We start from the raw sequence: 17,050 nt of genomic DNA on the forward strand, positions 1-17,050 counted from the left end.
TATAAATTGTACCTCAATTAACATAAAGATAATTATAGATATATTACGAAAACGAATATAGTTAAGGAAACACTTTTCAGTCACGCTCAGAACAGGTAAACAAACTAGGCACAGGTGGTGAATATAACTTACAACACTTTGTAACACTTCTGACGAAAATCTAACCAACGTAGATATTGAAAACACGTGTTAAAGCGTGTTGTCGGTCTCTGACGACACAACACAACATTATGCATAGATTTATTCAAAATAACGTAATAGATATTTATGTAACACGTGTTAATGCGTGTTAACACGACACGTGTTAAAAATGTGTGCTTTAATCTTAAAAGGTGGTATTAAAACGTTTGCGAAACGATGTGCCAAAAAAGAGACCTGAAAAATAAGTCAACGTCGCGCCACCAGATTTATCACCATGTGACTTCCGGTTTTCCTTGAAAATAAAGAATGCTTAAAGATTAATGTTTTAAAACCGCTCTTGGTATTAACAAGGTCAAAAGAAAGAAGGTAAAAATTGTTGTTTCAAGTTATAACATACGTTGCAATAATTTGGCACAAAATTTAGCAGTTTAAAATATGTGGAATTAATACAATATTAAAATGACTTTGTAAACAAAAAATTTTTTATCTTCTTGACATTAGTTAGACAAGTCCTTTATGTCAGTTGTATTAAAATGTCTTATAAGTTGCAAATAAGAAAAAGCATTTTTAGTGAACAGATCCCTAGGCCTGACATAGTTTGCATTTTTCAACAGATGCTCAAAAAGTTATTCTAACTGTTTTTAATCGACTTTATAGCCGTGGAATGTCCAGAAGAGATGGTATCCAGGAAACAATGTTTGTTTTTGACGAATACTCCTCAGACTACACTCTACATAATTACAAAGCAAAATGTGGCAATGAGACGAAAAAAGAATGTTTCAGGAAAGTTTATAAAAATCAAACCTGATAGGTTAACTCCATTATGCGAAACAATCTACAGTATGTTCGCATCAAACATAATGCCAAATCTTCAAAGTATTTTTGCAGAATGAAAAGGAAACGTATCGTTGATGTATGTTCGGTACGAACACTGGAAAAATTTTTGAAAAAACATGGTTAAAACAGTGAATAGAAGGCAAACAATAATAGAAAGTGGAGAAACGAATATATAACAAAAATTAGTGAGTATTGTAATGAAGGAAGACAAACCTATTACTTGGATGAAACATGGTTTGACAGCCACGATACTGTTCGTAAAGCCTCGACAAATGATAATTGGAAATATGATACGATAGCACCTCATTCTAGAGGTAAACGCATTTGCATATTACATTGCGGTATGGAGCATGGTTAGTGGAAGATGCATTATTATTAAGTTTGAAGCATATTGAGGATTCCTCTTTAAATAACTACCAGGATTTGAAGATACCTATTTCAAGTCTCGTATCATTCAAGAGAAATCGTAAAATTCCAAATAAACACTCTTCCAAAGTAGACATACAGGAGTTTCTATTTGAACAAAATTTTTATTTCGAAGAAACAAATCATAGAGTAGAAATAATTGCCAAAGAATATACTGCAGGGGCTTTAAAAAGGGTAAGTCAACTAGTGATCAAATTTTCATATTGAAGGCAATCCGAAGCAATAGATATGACCAAGGATTAAATCTGAAGCTCCTACTTGTGGATTTCAAGCAGGCTTACGATTCAATTAGTAGAAAACTTTTATTCCAGGCGCTAGCAGCACACGGAATACCTAAGAAAATATTACATTTTGTAAAAATGACCCTGAATAACACCAAGAATGAAGTAGCTGTCGAAGGTACTTATCAGAAAAGATTGAAACAAAGGAGACTCACTATCAACAGTGCTGTTTAACCTTGTATTAAAAATGATCCTGAGAAAGTACTGGCATCCGAATCAAGGGAATGATTTACAATAACAAAACACAAATCCTTGCCTATGCAGATGATGTGGTACTTATAAGAAGAACGAAAAAGGATCTAGAAAAAATGTTGCTATTCTTTGAAAAGAAAGCAAAAGAATATGACCAAAAAACCAAATATATGGAGATGGGAAGGGATCTGAATAGCTGCAACCAATTGAAAGTGATGACAGAGCAAAACAAGGAGTACAGAAGTTCGAATACCTGGAAGTGACAGTGACAAACGAAAGAGGTGAAACCAGGGAAATCGACCAGACTGATGAGAGGGAACAAAACATTTTTAACCTTATTAACCTTAGGAGGACTATTAAGATCAAAATATATTCCAAGAGCCGCCTAGTTACAAGACAGTTATACAACCAAAGGTCATGAACAAAAAAGAAGAAAACACAACAAACATTTGGGAGAGAAAGGTACTAAGGAGGATTTTCGGAGAAGAGCGAGAGCAAAATGAGTGAAGAAGAAGAACGAATGGTCAAACTAAGATGGGATATGTGGCCAGAGCAAAAAGACTCGAATGGGGCATATAGCCAGAATTGACGATAACCGTTGGGTGAAAAGATCCTTGTTAAGGGGAAAAGTTGTCCATAGAAAAAATGAATAGAAGAATGTAGAGAAGATCTAGAAATAATAGAAATAGAGAACTGGCAAGAAGCAGCCATGAACAAAAATAGATGAAGTAAAGCAGTAAAGCGACTTCAAGCCTTGTGCCTATAAGTCATTGTGGAAATAATAATGAAAGATTGTTCAAACATTAGCACCGAGAACCGGAGAAATGACATAAATCACATAAAAAGAGTTGAAAGCTAATACATGCAACATGTACCAGGTTTATAGCTATGAAGTTAAATAGTTATTCCCCAGTATTATTTTACTGTTATGAAATATTCACTATATTATATCTATATTATGGCAACAAAAACAAGAAAAAACAAAAAATGGTCGTATCAACTTCTGTCAAATATTATTTTAGCTCTATGACTAGTTTGAAGTTACAAATAAAACTTTGAAGCAACAAATTCATCTTTGTATTTAATTTTACTGAAATTATCTTCGCTTGTTATATTAAATACAACTCTGTACAATTCTTAATTATCGGTTCCTTATCTATGTTTGTAAACCGATTATGATTTTACAAAGTGAGAACATCTGTGATAAAATTTCCCTTTATACGAGTATTGAAATAACGGTGTGTACTTTATGTAAGAAAAAATTTCATAACAAAAATAGAACGTCAATTGCATTATGAACTACTGTGGTATACGATTTATTCGAAAGGTCTCTTTTTACAAGGCTTATTAGAATTAATGGCAGTTGTGTTTGGGTTGACTATTTTTAGTATCGGTGACCCTGTGGGGTGATGAAAAATCTGAAATTTTGTGGTTATTAGCACTAAGAAAGAAGGTATCGACATGTATATAATCGTATATTATATTGTTTCAAATAAAAATTAATTCGTTATAAATATAGAAAAGGTAAATAGTCGTTTCTTGGTTAAAACTTTAGTGAAATGTTATTTATTAATTTAAGTCTGAATAAAGCAACAGCTTTGAAATATATGATATTTGTTAGAAACGTTTTAACCATCTCCTCCTCCACAAGATTTAGCTATCAATGAATATAATAATAATGCAAAGAAGATTGAAACAATAATCGTCAAAATATAAATTGTTCTATAAATAAGAAAAGTAAATTTATACTTATTTTCTATGTTTCATGGGAAAAACGTCGCGCAAATCAAAGCGGTGGTATACCGAAAATTCAAATTCCAAAAACTGCCCAAGAAATGCCCAAAAACTGTTTCATAATTTAAACTGTTTATAGTCCAAGAAATGCTTAGATTTTTGGCGGATTGTAATTTGTTATGAATCGTAGTTAGAAACTGTATAAATTTACTTTTCTATTTTATAAATGGCATAAGAATGATCATAAAAACAATAATAAATTTAAAAAAATACTCACTCGATCACTGTGTAATTCTTGTCATCTCCGTTTTGTGCATTACTAAGGGATCTCAAAGGAATTTCCTCGTCCTTGTAATTTTCCTGATTGTTCAGAGAATTGATACTGACTCTATTTTGTACGTTCTTTGTCATAGAAGTGATGTGATTCATTCCTTCGGTAACAGCGTTTTTAATAGAGTTATACGGAAGAAAATCAACACTGGAAGCTGGCGTTATTTTTATTTGAGTTGAGTTTAACTTCAGAGATTTTGCTCGATTGAACGTATGACCTCGTCTCATCGAAGACCATACACTTCCAAATAGGGAATGGTTTCTCTGAAAAAACACTCATTGATGGTTTCTACCAATATTATATTGCGTGGTCCAGCTGCTGAAGATGTATAGAGAAGTATTTAATTGGAGGTATTGGAATTAGAGATACAAGTGAAGAATTAGAAATACAAGTGAAATGCATTGAAGGAAGGAAATAGTTTATACTAATAAAGAAGAAACATTTAGAATTCTATCAGAAAGTGGAGACAAAAGTCTAGATATAGACAGTATGTCTCATAAATAAATTCGTAGAAAGCTAATTTAGTTCCAGGAATAATATCAGACATCTTTCGACTTTGTAAAAGTACCAAACATCGCTATTTCAAATAATTAGGTAAGATCTATAAAAATTGTCTAATAGTGCCACACGAATTAAGCCGGTACCACACGGTGCGTCCAATGCTTCCAGCGATGAACGCTGGTATGATTAGATACATCGTGTGGTCGTAGTGCGCATGTTGCTCAATGGATGTTCTGCTTCCAACGTTGGCATTGGAACGTTGGGCATGAAAAGTCGGTTTTTTGACATCAGTCAAAGGAATACCCAGCAACACACGCCTCTTGTCCTCTTGCGAACGAATGCTACGTGTTTTGTATGATAAGTCAAAGTTGCCAATATCATCAAATTAATTTTAAAATAATTTGTAGCTGTTCATCACTTTTTCGTCGATTTTTCATTTCTATAAGTAAGATTACTGCCTTCGTCTAATGTTCAGCCAACGTTGGAAGATGAATGCTGGCGCAAACGTTGAACGCACCGTGTAGTACCGGCTTTAACCGAGATTCCAGCCAAACGCCGTGTAGAGGTGTGTACACAGCTCTTTGTTTCCCCGAATGATGATCGTTTTATTAGACGCATTGTTACTTGCGATGGAAAGGGATTTATCTGACAACCCGAAAATGAAAAATCAGTGGTTAGATAAATTACCAGAACCCGTCGCAAAGAGAGGTCATTTCAAGAAGACAGTCTTGTTGTTCTGGTGGAATTATGACAGTTTAGTGTACTTAGAAATCATTCCTGATGGTCGTCCAATCAATGCCGATGTATATAGTGGACAGCTGATGCGAATATATCCAAGTTTAGTTGACCAAAAGCGGATTCTCTTACAAGACATACTGCGAAAGTTACGCGGAATAACATGGGAGAGCTTGGTGGTATTGAGCTTCTACCACACCCAGCATTTATCCCGGACCTTGCACCGTAGGAAATATTGAAAATAAAGTTTTTTGCATCTAATCAAGAAGTATGATTTTACCAAGGTCTCAAAGAGCTATCTGAATGTTGGGTCAAAACCATAGAATAAGATAGGCTTTACTTGGAATGATGAGGCTTTGTTTTTATATGATAATTTTATAAACATAGTGAATATTGGGAATCGACATTATTTATGCGACACCCCCTATAATTCGAAACCAAATAATATCGAAAATACGGTGTAGAATTTTTTCAAATTGCCGTGTTTTTCGTTGAATAATGAACTAGTTTAAAAATTAATAGAAACACAAACGTTCATTTTAAATATCTCGTGACGAAAGCGTTGTGTATATAATACTCACACGATGCATTGGCTCTGGATTGTCATCGACTAGTTCATCTAAATTACCCGAGATGGCACGTTTCAGTTCTGGACCAGCTTCGTGTAATGTACGTAAGCCAGCTTGTAGCGTAACAGTGTTATGAATATCTTTATCACCTTCTTTTAGTTCCTGTTCTTTTCGCTTTTTAAACCTCCTGAAGTAATCCTGAATGAGGAAAGTAGCGTAGAACTTTCCTACAGTAACTTCGTCGTCAACCCCAGGAGGAGGAACCACTTGATCTAGTAGTTTCGGACTGGTTCGTTTCCAAATCTTCTTGATCACAGCTCGGAGTTCTGCATTGCAGTCATCTATATTAGGGCCGTCGGTTTTGATTCGCAAAGAGGTTCGAACGACGGCGAATAATGTGGCATTGAATAAAACCGTGCCATCACTGTTTAGAGGCATATTCATGGATACTAAACGTTTACAAGCTACACGATGTGGACACAATTTACCGAATCCTAAAGGAGGGGAAATTTTTCTAAGGAGAGTAACGACATCTAAATGTTTTATCCTGCCTTTGGCATCAGGATCATATTCACTCCACAGCCTTATAAATTCATCTAAATGGTGCGGTCCTAAGATAGACCAATCTCTTGTGAGATAATCAAAATTATCCATAATAACAGCTACGAACAAATTTATAATCTGAAAAAGAAAATCGTGTATTGGCATTCGATGAAATGGTATTTATAACCGATTTCACTTACTAAAAATGAGCACAAAACATAAAATGAAATGAAAAATGGATAGGCTACAACAGAACCACAAGTATGTGAATCTTTTTTCAAGTTGCTGTGGCATTTGGCAGCTGGGGTATCAGCACAGTCTATCATGATTTCTTGCCAGGCTTCACCTATAACAAAATATTTCTTTCTATAATAACATATTTTTGTTGACACTGTTCTCACCTGTAGCAGATCGAAATAAAACTAGTACAGCTTGAAAAAATGATCCGAAATTATTATTTCGAGTTATAGATGATGAAGATTGCAGATCGTTACTTTCTATTTTTCCAAACATCTGCAAATGGAAATAACATTTTCATCTTTGCTTTGAAGATATTATAATAAGAGCTTCTTTTAGGAAACTATGATCTATTTAATCTGATACAAGTTCGGAAACTAATCCAGATCAAGTTCATTGTTTTTGGGAAACTGATTGAGTTAAATGGGCCAGAATCATGTGACAGAATCCTTTCTTCTTTGGTAGACCAGTGGGTGAATGTGATCAGCTGATGGTTTTTTGAACTTTTATTACCTTCATATGGTTGTCTACTATTCACATGAGCAGCGTAATTTATAGGTTGCTGAGGATCTATAGCTTCGACGACAATAGCACAATGGTGTGTCAAAAAAGGCTGGCACTGCAGCTCAGGATTTGGTCCTGCCTGGACATAAAATACCACCATGACTACAAATTCGCATGTTGGGTGGTGAAGAGCAATATGTCCTGGCATAGCCAAATTAGCTAAGGCAGCTTCACAATTTGGAGCTCTCTTTGAGATCAAAAAGCCATATAATTCTCAACAGCTTCTAATACTCTACACAACTCGGATTGAATTGAAGAAGTGCAAGCCTGTGAAATTGGAACAGAAGTTCAAGATCAATATCCACAGGTATCTCCAGACAGTAGGCACCACTCAAACCACTCGAGTGGGATAGGATTTGCCATCTTTTGCTTGCTTTTTACATAAAAAACTTGAAGAATTAAAAAACAAAAATACTGAAAATAAAAAGTTCTCGCAGATCATGTTTGGAATTTTGAATTTCTACCAAAAATTGAACGCGATTGTGATCAAAATCTGGATTAGGATCAGCAATCATCTGATAGGTGATCTATCTGACCTTGGAACATAATTTCCGAAGAGCCCTATCGTAAAGTAAAAGGGACTTACTTGCATTCCGATAACAGCATAGATGAAAAATAACATAACGATTAGTAAAGCGACATAAGGAAGCGCTTGAAAAGATTTTAAAAATGTCCATAATAATGTTCGGATACCTTCACCTCGATTCAACAATTTAATAAGTCTCATAACACGGAACAAACGAAAAAAGTTACCAGAAAGTCGAAATTTTTCTCCAGGCTGAAAAAAGATAACAATAAAGTATAAAATATAATAAACTAAAAATCAAATTCGTCAGCTACAAACAAAACAAACATCCGAATTCAAGTATCAGTATTTTGAAATAGCTTTTTTTCAAATATTGAAGAAATAAGAAGATAAATATCACTTATATTAACAGTGTGATTGTTACAGTGGATGTGTTAGCGAACAATTTGTTGTTAGAAAATGATATAATTGCACGCTTATGTGGCGAGGCTCGTGAACCACAGACACATCTAGGTAAATGCGATTAATAAGAGGGCTATCTTTTGAATAGTATTCCAACGTAACCTTACCTATGGCGTAATTCAAAAGTAGTACCTGGCATAGACTGAGTGTAATAGAAAATTCATAGAATGACAAGTAATCATTTGGCGTTGAAACTACCTCTGTCAACTAACAAAATTGTACAAACTAAATCGAGAAATTTCGGCGATTCGTTGATAAAAGAGATTGAAAAATTATTAGTATTTGGAAAGCTGTATTTGAATGTTTATTCCAAGCACCAAGAGTGAAGACAGCAGCTGATTTAGAGCGTGAATGTCTTATGAGATCTAGCCCATCGTATTCTATGGTTCTAACCCAAGCAAGCTCTTTGAGACCATTCTATGGGCTTAGAACATATTTGCAAAGAGAGAAAAATTTGGTCTACATACAATTCTAGTGGATGATTGGCAGAAGATCCCAGTTATCTATATCCAACAAAGTTGAATTATAATATTAGAATATTATATATAATTTAGAGGCTTTTACAAGTGATACTTGAATTTAGATGTTTTAATATACCTACAAGTTGTTGAGTAATTTCATTCTTAGTTTGTTAAGGCCACTTGACATGATGCAATAAAACGTGCAATGCAATACAAGACGCAATACTTTTTGATCAAAAGCATGCGCAGTGAAGTTCAGATTGTTTCGTACAAAATCTCGCACTTGCACCGTTATCGATTTGATGCTATTTTTATTGCGTGCAAGCTGCAATTCTAGGGACAAGTCTAGTTACTTTTCGAGTAAAAACAAACTTGTTCATCAGGCTGCAAAAGCAAGGCAGCGGCAGATCATTATTGCCAATTATTCACTAACCACTTTTTTTTCATTTTTAAACCTGTCTCAAAATATTAAATAAAATTGGACTTTAGGAATTTGTTTAAATTACTTATGGAATTTTTGTTAGTGGTGGTAGGGATAATGTCAAACGACATGCAATATTAATCTATGGAATATTTTGACTTTGGAAAAAATTGCGTTCAATTTCTTGCACGTTGTCTTGCACCATATCAAGCTGCCTTTGAATTATAAAAACTTAATATTTTTACGAAAACAGTTACTTACGTTTACGTCTTGATAAACTATATCAATAAAACTTCCCAAAACAATTATAAAATCAAAAACATTCCAAGCATCTCCAAAGTAATTCTAAAACACAGGTTCGTTGTTATATATATATATATATATATATATATATATATATATATATATATATATATATATATTGAGCACAATTTAAATGATTCATTACAGCGTTTCCCAAAACTTTTTTGACCGCTAGTTTGTAAGAGATATTAAATTGTTAGCGAACCACCTCATGAAAAAAAAACATTTAATTTCAGAAGATTTAGAAATTTTTTTTGAAAGCCGTTGTTTCTAAAAAGCCATTTGTTCAATAATAGCAGCGATTTTGAGGCGTATAAATTGAAAATATTAAATCAAAGCCTTACAAATTTGAATTCAGTTCATTAAATGTCGTACAAATAAGCTACTTTTATTAACCACTCGAAATCGTGGAATCCAATTTTATAAATGAATTGCAAACCTCAAACTACAGATATCGACTTTTTCACGTTTTATAGGTGGAGTTTACCGACAAACTATAGTTTAAACGTTACAGGCGGTATGGGGGTTGTTTAGAATTTAGTGTAACATGAAACGGATGATCTAACTTTTTTCAAATTGTTAACATTTTCACAATATCATAAAGAATTTTGGTAAAATTATTGGAGATATGAACTTAACATTTGATGAAATCGACAATGATGATGAAGAAATTATCAACATTGTTGATAATTGTTTTCCTTATTTTTTCAAATTTGTTGTAGTTCTATAGAAAACATGACAGTTTTTGTTATTTTCGTCATTAAATTCCCTTGCCAACTCTACCCATTTTTTTCCATTCCAAGTTACCGTATAACTTCATAGAAATGGCACGATTTTTGTTGTTGTTTCTTCATTTTTGTTAATACAACTTTCTTAAACAAATATCGGAAAAATTTTGGTTATATTTGTGACAATTGGCAGAAAAATGTCTGTCTGTGACCTGGTTTAAATTAGAGTTCAAACCATAGTTTAAACTTAATTTTGATATCTAGTTTCATCCTAGGCTATAAAATTGGTCCTAAATGGAAAAATAACATCTTTTTTAGATGGTGAGTGTTTATTTAGGAATACGAAATATCTCGAATATAGTCAGAATAATCTGGAATACTTTAGAATATTCGATAACGTATAAAAAAGGCCGATTTATGGTAGAAAGAAGAATAATTTAACCAGTTTTATTATATTACGTTCATGAAAGTCGAAATTTGTGATTTTTTATGATATATTTTAACGTTTTTCATAATTCCATCTGTCAATTTCTGTTTTTCCAAGTCGTATGCGTTTTTTTATCCCCAAATCATAATTTTCTTCCGAATATTCTCGTAGATTCCTCGAATATAGTCAAAATAGTCTGTAATACTCTAGAATATCTAGAATAAAAAAATGCCGAGTTATAGTGGAAAGAAGAATAATTTAACCAGTTTTATTGGATTACATTCATAAAAGTCGAAATTTGTGATTTTCTATGAGATTTTGACGTTTTTCAAAATTTCATTGTCAATTTCTGTTTTACCAAGTCGTATGCCTTGTTATTATCTCAAACAATTTTTTTTGAATGTAGTTAGAACAGTCTAGAATACACCAGAATATTCGATAACGTATAGAAATCATTTTAATCGCAATTCCTTTTTCCCTGACGTATATTCATGAAACATAGAAAAGTTTGGTGCACTCCAGGATATTCAATAGCTGCGTAAACTTATAGACGAAGGCCATTATACAGGAGAAGAAGGAGATCTAGAGGTACAGCGAACGATCTATGTATATGATAAAGTGGCAAATTTTGAGAAGAGCTCCCAAATATTAATAGTGAAAAAATATGAAATAAAATCCCTCTAGGTGAACTTTGTTTATCGTTTTTTTCAACTGTTCTTCCATAAGAGACACTTCTTCTCTCTACCCTCTATATATTGGGCGTTGGAGGGCATCCTAACAAAGTCGTAAAAAATTTTGTTTAATTGATAAACTTTCCACATTATTACACGTTAATAAGGTGTATTTTGTGGAAAAGTTACTTTAGTCAAAGCCATAGATACTTATGTACAAATGGGCGAGGATCTTTCCTTTTAAAAGCCATCATGACTTGACACATTCTTTAAAGGTCATATTTAAATTTGAGAGCTTCCTTTTTACCGCCAACGCTTGCGTTCATGAAAAAATTATTGCTGATTCTTACAATTGCTCGCGCAAGCCTTTATGACAGTCTGCCATTGCACGTCCTCTGTTGTTATATAGCCCAACCCACATCCAATCAATACCGTTATTAGTGACCTCAAAAATTTCATCATCTACAATTTTTGCCAAGACCTAGCTTAATTTTTCTGCGACCAACACTCTGGGAGCGCTGATCTAGTTGAAACTTTTAATCTCGATAGGCCTTTTGAATTGAATCATATCAAAATATATAAAAATATTGTTTTGTTTATAAAATGTTTGTTGAAAGGAATCTGGAAGGATTTCCGCTTAGTGATTCTGGCTTTCAATGCTTAGTTGATGGATTTATTTGAGTGAAAAAGTAGTGATAATGACGGAAACGATTTTTAGTAAGTAGTGGATAGTCTGCACACATAGGAGACGCACTACAAGCGTGAATATAAACGAGAATGAGAAAGTATTGTGACCGTCAGCGCAAAAGTGGCCACACTTTCCCTATATTGAACTTCAGTACATAAAGTAATTCAGTATTGTGAATATTTCGATGCAAAAATGGCCTAATCTCAGTTTCTCATGTAACTAAGAGATGGCGCCACTATATATCTTTTTCCATAGCAGTAACATCTTGTGACAAAAACAAAAACGCAAACGCGACCTAACCTGGTTAAGCCATTTTTGCACACTAGCAGAATTTTGCATTTGCTCAAGGCAAATGCTGTAAGACAAGGCTTAAAAAAAGATATAGAAATCTATAAAAATAATGAAGATGTATGTGTAATTTGCTTCGATCTTATGAAAATACAGGAATATATTATTCAAGCGTCAAATCTGGATACACTGATTAGAAAAATAAGGAAGTGTACATGAAACTATAACATTCAGAGGTCCCCAAGAAATAGCTTTCTGTCTATTGTATTTCTTAAAAATATTGTAAAGTGCAAACATCTTATAATGTACTCTGCAATGGTATTTATAAAATTGGTCACAAATTTTTGGTGAACAGACATTCATACATTTTATGCAATCAGGATTTTGGTTTAGTGAAAAAACAGAAACGGTTCTTCAAAAACATCTATGTGCCTGAAGACTGGAAGCAAGTTATTTTAGCGGCTATGAAGAGTCAACCGTTCAAAAAAAAATTCCTATGACAAAAGATTTATTTTTCTCCTGCAAATCTCTAGACAAAACTATTACGAATCGTTAACTGTGTAGAGATAAAGGAAAAGTTGAATTGTTAAAGATGCAATGGCTAATGTTTTGTGAAGTGCATCCTTTTAAATTCTTTTTTAAATATTCTAATAATAATGATGTTCTTTTTCGTGAATTTGACCTTAAAAAGAGGAATTCATTGAAAATCTTGAACTTCTATATCCTACTACTCACCCAATCAGTGAAAAAAAAGATTTAATAGAGTTATTGTCTTACCCCCCAATTCATGATAATTTTTATAGCAATTTGAAAACATCTTCAACAGCTATTGATGAGATTTTCATTGACAACATCGATGATCAAAATGATTAATTGTTTTTTTAATTTTTATTGTTGTATGGTGTGATAAAAATAAAGATATTAATGGTAATATTGATTTTTAGTCCTGGCTAAAATGGCCGAACCTTATAAATTGATATCAGAGAAATCATAAACCATAATGCAGAAGTGCCCCAACTCACAATAATACTTTGTTTCTAAAATAATTCTATCTTGAAAGTAAATTCAATAAAAAACTAAAAACAAAATAAATTTTCATTGAAATTTAAATCTGAAAATAAGCTATTTTATGAATATTAATTTATCGACATCATTATCTTCTAGTTTAGGCCACTTTGGCGCTTGCGGCCTCAATTGATAAATTAAGCATTTTTTAAATTGAAATTGAAAGAATTTTTTCACCCATTGGCTTCCATAAACAATAGAAAAAATATTTATTGTTGATAATTTCGAGTTAAGTCATTTTAAAAAGATAAATAGAATTAGAAATAATTGATTATGATAAATATTTTTTATTACCTTGACTCGAAAAGCAGCTAATTTAAATACAAATTCCATCGCGAATACGGCGGTGAATATCATGTTGAGATAATCCAGTACTTTTTCATAAGTTTGGTATTCTTCTGGCTGGTGGTAAAATTTCATACCTAGTGTTATTGTATTAGTCAAAATTAAAGTGAAAATTGCATATTCGAATGGTCTCGACGTAACGAACCACCACACTTTATACTGGATCCGATGTTTCGGAATGTATCTACGAATAGGTTTTGCTTTAAGAGCAAATTCGATACAGTTACGCTGATTTTTATCCAATTCGCAATTTTTGTATTCTTGTTCTCCCTCGTTTTGGAATGTAACAATAACGAAACCGACAAATATATTAACCATAAAAAACGCAATAATAATAATGTAGACTATGTAATACGCTGCTACTATGGGGCGGTAATTGTGAATTGGTCCTTTATTTTCTTCGTTTGAGTCTATTGAAACATAAAGTAAAGCGGGCCATCCCTCAAAAGTTGATACAGTGAACAACGTTAACATTGCTTTCAACACATTATCGAAATGAAATCTATTTGGGTCCCAACTTCTTTCCTGCATCGACGGTCTATCTATGTTACCGTTTTCATATACTAAATAGGTACCACTAAAACATTACAAATTGTTATTATATTCTTCAATTATTTTTTAAAATTGCTTCCTGATTTTTTTTAAAAACAAAAAATTTAAAAGAGGTTCAAGGTGGACTGATTATAACAACGGGTCCTTCACAACGAGCTGAATCGATATGCATATGGGAAAGTACTGGTACTAGTATTCTGAAAATTTTATTGCATGTTTTTTCCAAAATGCTCGTTTTAGCTAAAATAATTTCAGTTTTCTGAAACTTCCGGTTATACCGGAAGTGGACCCAAACTCCGTTTTTTTAAACCGAATGCTATGGTTTTTATTAAATTTTTGGAATTTACGCGAAATGTCAATACAACTTTATATCATATGCCTAAAGTCCACCATTTTTCAATTATTTCACATTTTAGAAATTTTTGGACACATGCAGGTCTCCACTAAAAAAATTATATTTCTAAGTTTAAGTGAGTCAGGTCTAATATTTTTGGGATTTGGACAAGTAACACTTACAGCTTTCAATTCTATGCTTTAAATTAAGGGGACTTCGTTAGTAAATTGATATATCTCAAATTAACAGTTTTTGTAGAAACTTGAAAAAACTGAAATTTTCACCTGCCGATGGCGAACAACGAATAACAAAAGTTAACGTATCAAAAATTAAGACACTTTAGTCAGTTGAAAAATATTTAAAAACACTACACTAAGACGAGAAGAACTAAACTAGAAATTAAACTAAAGTAAATGTTCGAAATGGTTGCCCCCAATTTCCAAACATTTATGGATTCTTCTTAAAAACCCGTGCTGAGTGGCGTTTCGAATTTCTTGCGGTGAAAGAGTTCGAAATGCATTCCGAACTCTTTCCTGACAATCTTCTCTTGTAGTTAGCGGCGAAGCATACACGATATCTGTTATACAACTTCAAAGAAAAAAATCTAATGGGGTGATATCGGGTGAACGGGAAAGCCATTGATGCGGTCCATCGTGTGCTATTCAGATTTAGTGGGTTTAAATAATTTTTCAATATTTCTAGATATCTGTTATCTGAAATAAACAAAAATTTGAAGTAAAATTCACCCTCAAATTTAAATAGTAAGATTACCATTCAAATTTTCGTCATAAAAATGTACCACCAGTAAACTGTCAATTTGTATCGCAGCAAACATTGAAATTCCATTACCCTTGAAACGCAACATGTGAGGGTTAGTATCATTCCAATAATGAGAGTTACGCCGGTTAAATATTCCATTCTTCTGAATTTTACACTCATCTGTCTAAATAAAGTTTTCTTCTGTGAATACTTATCTCTGATATTCCCAAATCTCTTTCCGTATTGGTTAATGAATTTTCAGGATATGCTTTGAAGTATCCCAAGACTATAATTTCGTTGGCTTCATTGTCTACGACAAGTTTCAATTTGCTGCACGGTGCAACAAACTGACCGTGGGTTTTACATTTAGGAATAAGCGTATCAGGAATGGGTCGTGGTCTATCCGGATATCGCAAACGGAAAGTATCGCAGGCTCGTTTAATAACCCTATCACATTCCCCGTATATTACAAGCAAATAGAAATAATCTTCATTTATAAATCCTAAACGGGACACGATAAACACTTTTGCAACGCTTAAACGTCAAGCTGTTTTCATGGTTTGTTTGTTTGTTGATATGTTAGCTTTTGTTTTTTTTTGGTCGCTCAGTCGATTTCAGCTTTTTCAAGTTTCTACAAAAGCCGTTAATTTCAGATATATGAATTTACTAACGATGTCCCCTTAGAAGCGTAGAATCCAATGGTAAAGAGAAAAATGGAGAAAAAAATTAAGTTTTCGAAGTTTTTAGATAGCGAGATTAGGCACCATTTTCTGAACACCTTATATAAGTTTTTGTCAAGGTTTTCACAGATTTTGAAAGCTGTAAGTGTTATTTGTCCAAATCCCAAAAATATTAGACCTGATTCTAATGTGAAATAATTAAACAATGGTGAACTTTAGGCATATTATGCCTTATATAAAGTTATATTGAAATTCGCATAAATTCCAAAAATTTAATAAAAACCTTAGCTTTTCGTTTAAAATAACGAAATTTGGGTTCAGTTCCGGTATAACCGGAAGTTTCAGAAAACTGAAATTATTTTAGCTGAAACAAGCATTTCGGAAAACCCATGCAAATTTGCAGAACACTCTTCGCAGTACTTTCCCATATCGATTCAGCTCGTCGTGAAGAACCCTGTAGTGTTGAAAATCCACGACATTAAAAGGAAATAAATGATAATGGAAAGAATTACAGATTCTTTATATTATAGAAGAGATACCACAACAAAATATAGACTTATATGCAAAAAACTGTTGCACTATATTCTCAACATCTCATTGGGATTCCGTCACAGATCTGAATGAATAATAAACTGACGGTGTAAATTTTGGAATAAATGCTGGATGTGGTAGAGGATTCTAGATTAATGTGGCATAAAAAGTAGTATACTGAATTTCTTACAAATACAGAAGATGACTAATATTCTGGACCCTTATTTGAGGTCTCTAATTCCAAAACAATTAAGGCACGATATGGTGTTAGCCCATTGTGGGCATGATGAAGTTTACCACAAGATTAGGACCACATGCACTCATAATCGCAATGTTTTGCGTGGATCAACAGAGTTTTTGCGCAATTTTTTAACCGTAGCAGAAAGTAAATCCACCACAACACCCCAGAGATCAAATTTCAGTCAAAACTGTGGCGTCCAAGAAAGCCAACGTGAGTTCATCTGTCAATAGAGTCATTAGACGCATAAAACAGTTGAGTAACAGTTTGACAAAGTGGGGACCTGCATTTCATTGAAAAAATCATATATTCGCCCTCAGAGTACTTAAGGTAAAAAAAAAGTTCAACCTCACACTTTATTTTAGATATGGAAAAAAGTAAATAAAGACAAAGAAGCATCCATATCGTGTAGAGCTAAACTAGAATATGTTTAATGTTATTGAAAGTTGAGATTATAGTTGTAAAACTATTTATATAAAT

General features: G+C 33.0%; 1 protein-coding gene across 11 annotated transcripts in view; it reads right to left on the bottom strand.

Annotated features, from left to right (window-relative positions):
* LOC130893110 (voltage-dependent calcium channel type D subunit alpha-1) overlaps window positions 1-17,050 on the bottom strand; it is a 103,977-nt gene that overhangs the window by 20,873 nt on the left and 66,054 nt on the right. For all 11 annotated transcript variants that reach the window (XM_057798949.1, XM_057798925.1, XM_057798970.1 and 8 more), the window contains exons 22-28: window positions 13,426-14,053; window positions 9,223-9,306; window positions 7,678-7,869; window positions 6,692-6,803; window positions 6,491-6,636; window positions 5,760-6,428; window positions 3,889-4,205 (exon numbers count right to left, since the gene is read on the bottom strand). In XM_057798949.1, the coding sequence (XP_057654932.1) occupies window positions 3,889-4,205; window positions 5,760-6,428; window positions 6,491-6,636; window positions 6,692-6,803; window positions 7,678-7,869; window positions 9,223-9,306; window positions 13,426-14,053 (2,148 nt within the window). The remainder of the gene's footprint in view (window positions 1-3,888; window positions 4,206-5,759; window positions 6,429-6,490; window positions 6,637-6,691; window positions 6,804-7,677; window positions 7,870-9,222; window positions 9,307-13,425; window positions 14,054-17,050) is intronic.

This window comes from Diorhabda carinulata, chromosome 1 (assembly GCF_026250575.1).
Source record: "Diorhabda carinulata isolate Delta chromosome 1, icDioCari1.1, whole genome shotgun sequence".
Lineage (NCBI taxonomy): Eukaryota > Metazoa > Arthropoda > Insecta > Coleoptera > Chrysomelidae > Diorhabda > Diorhabda carinulata.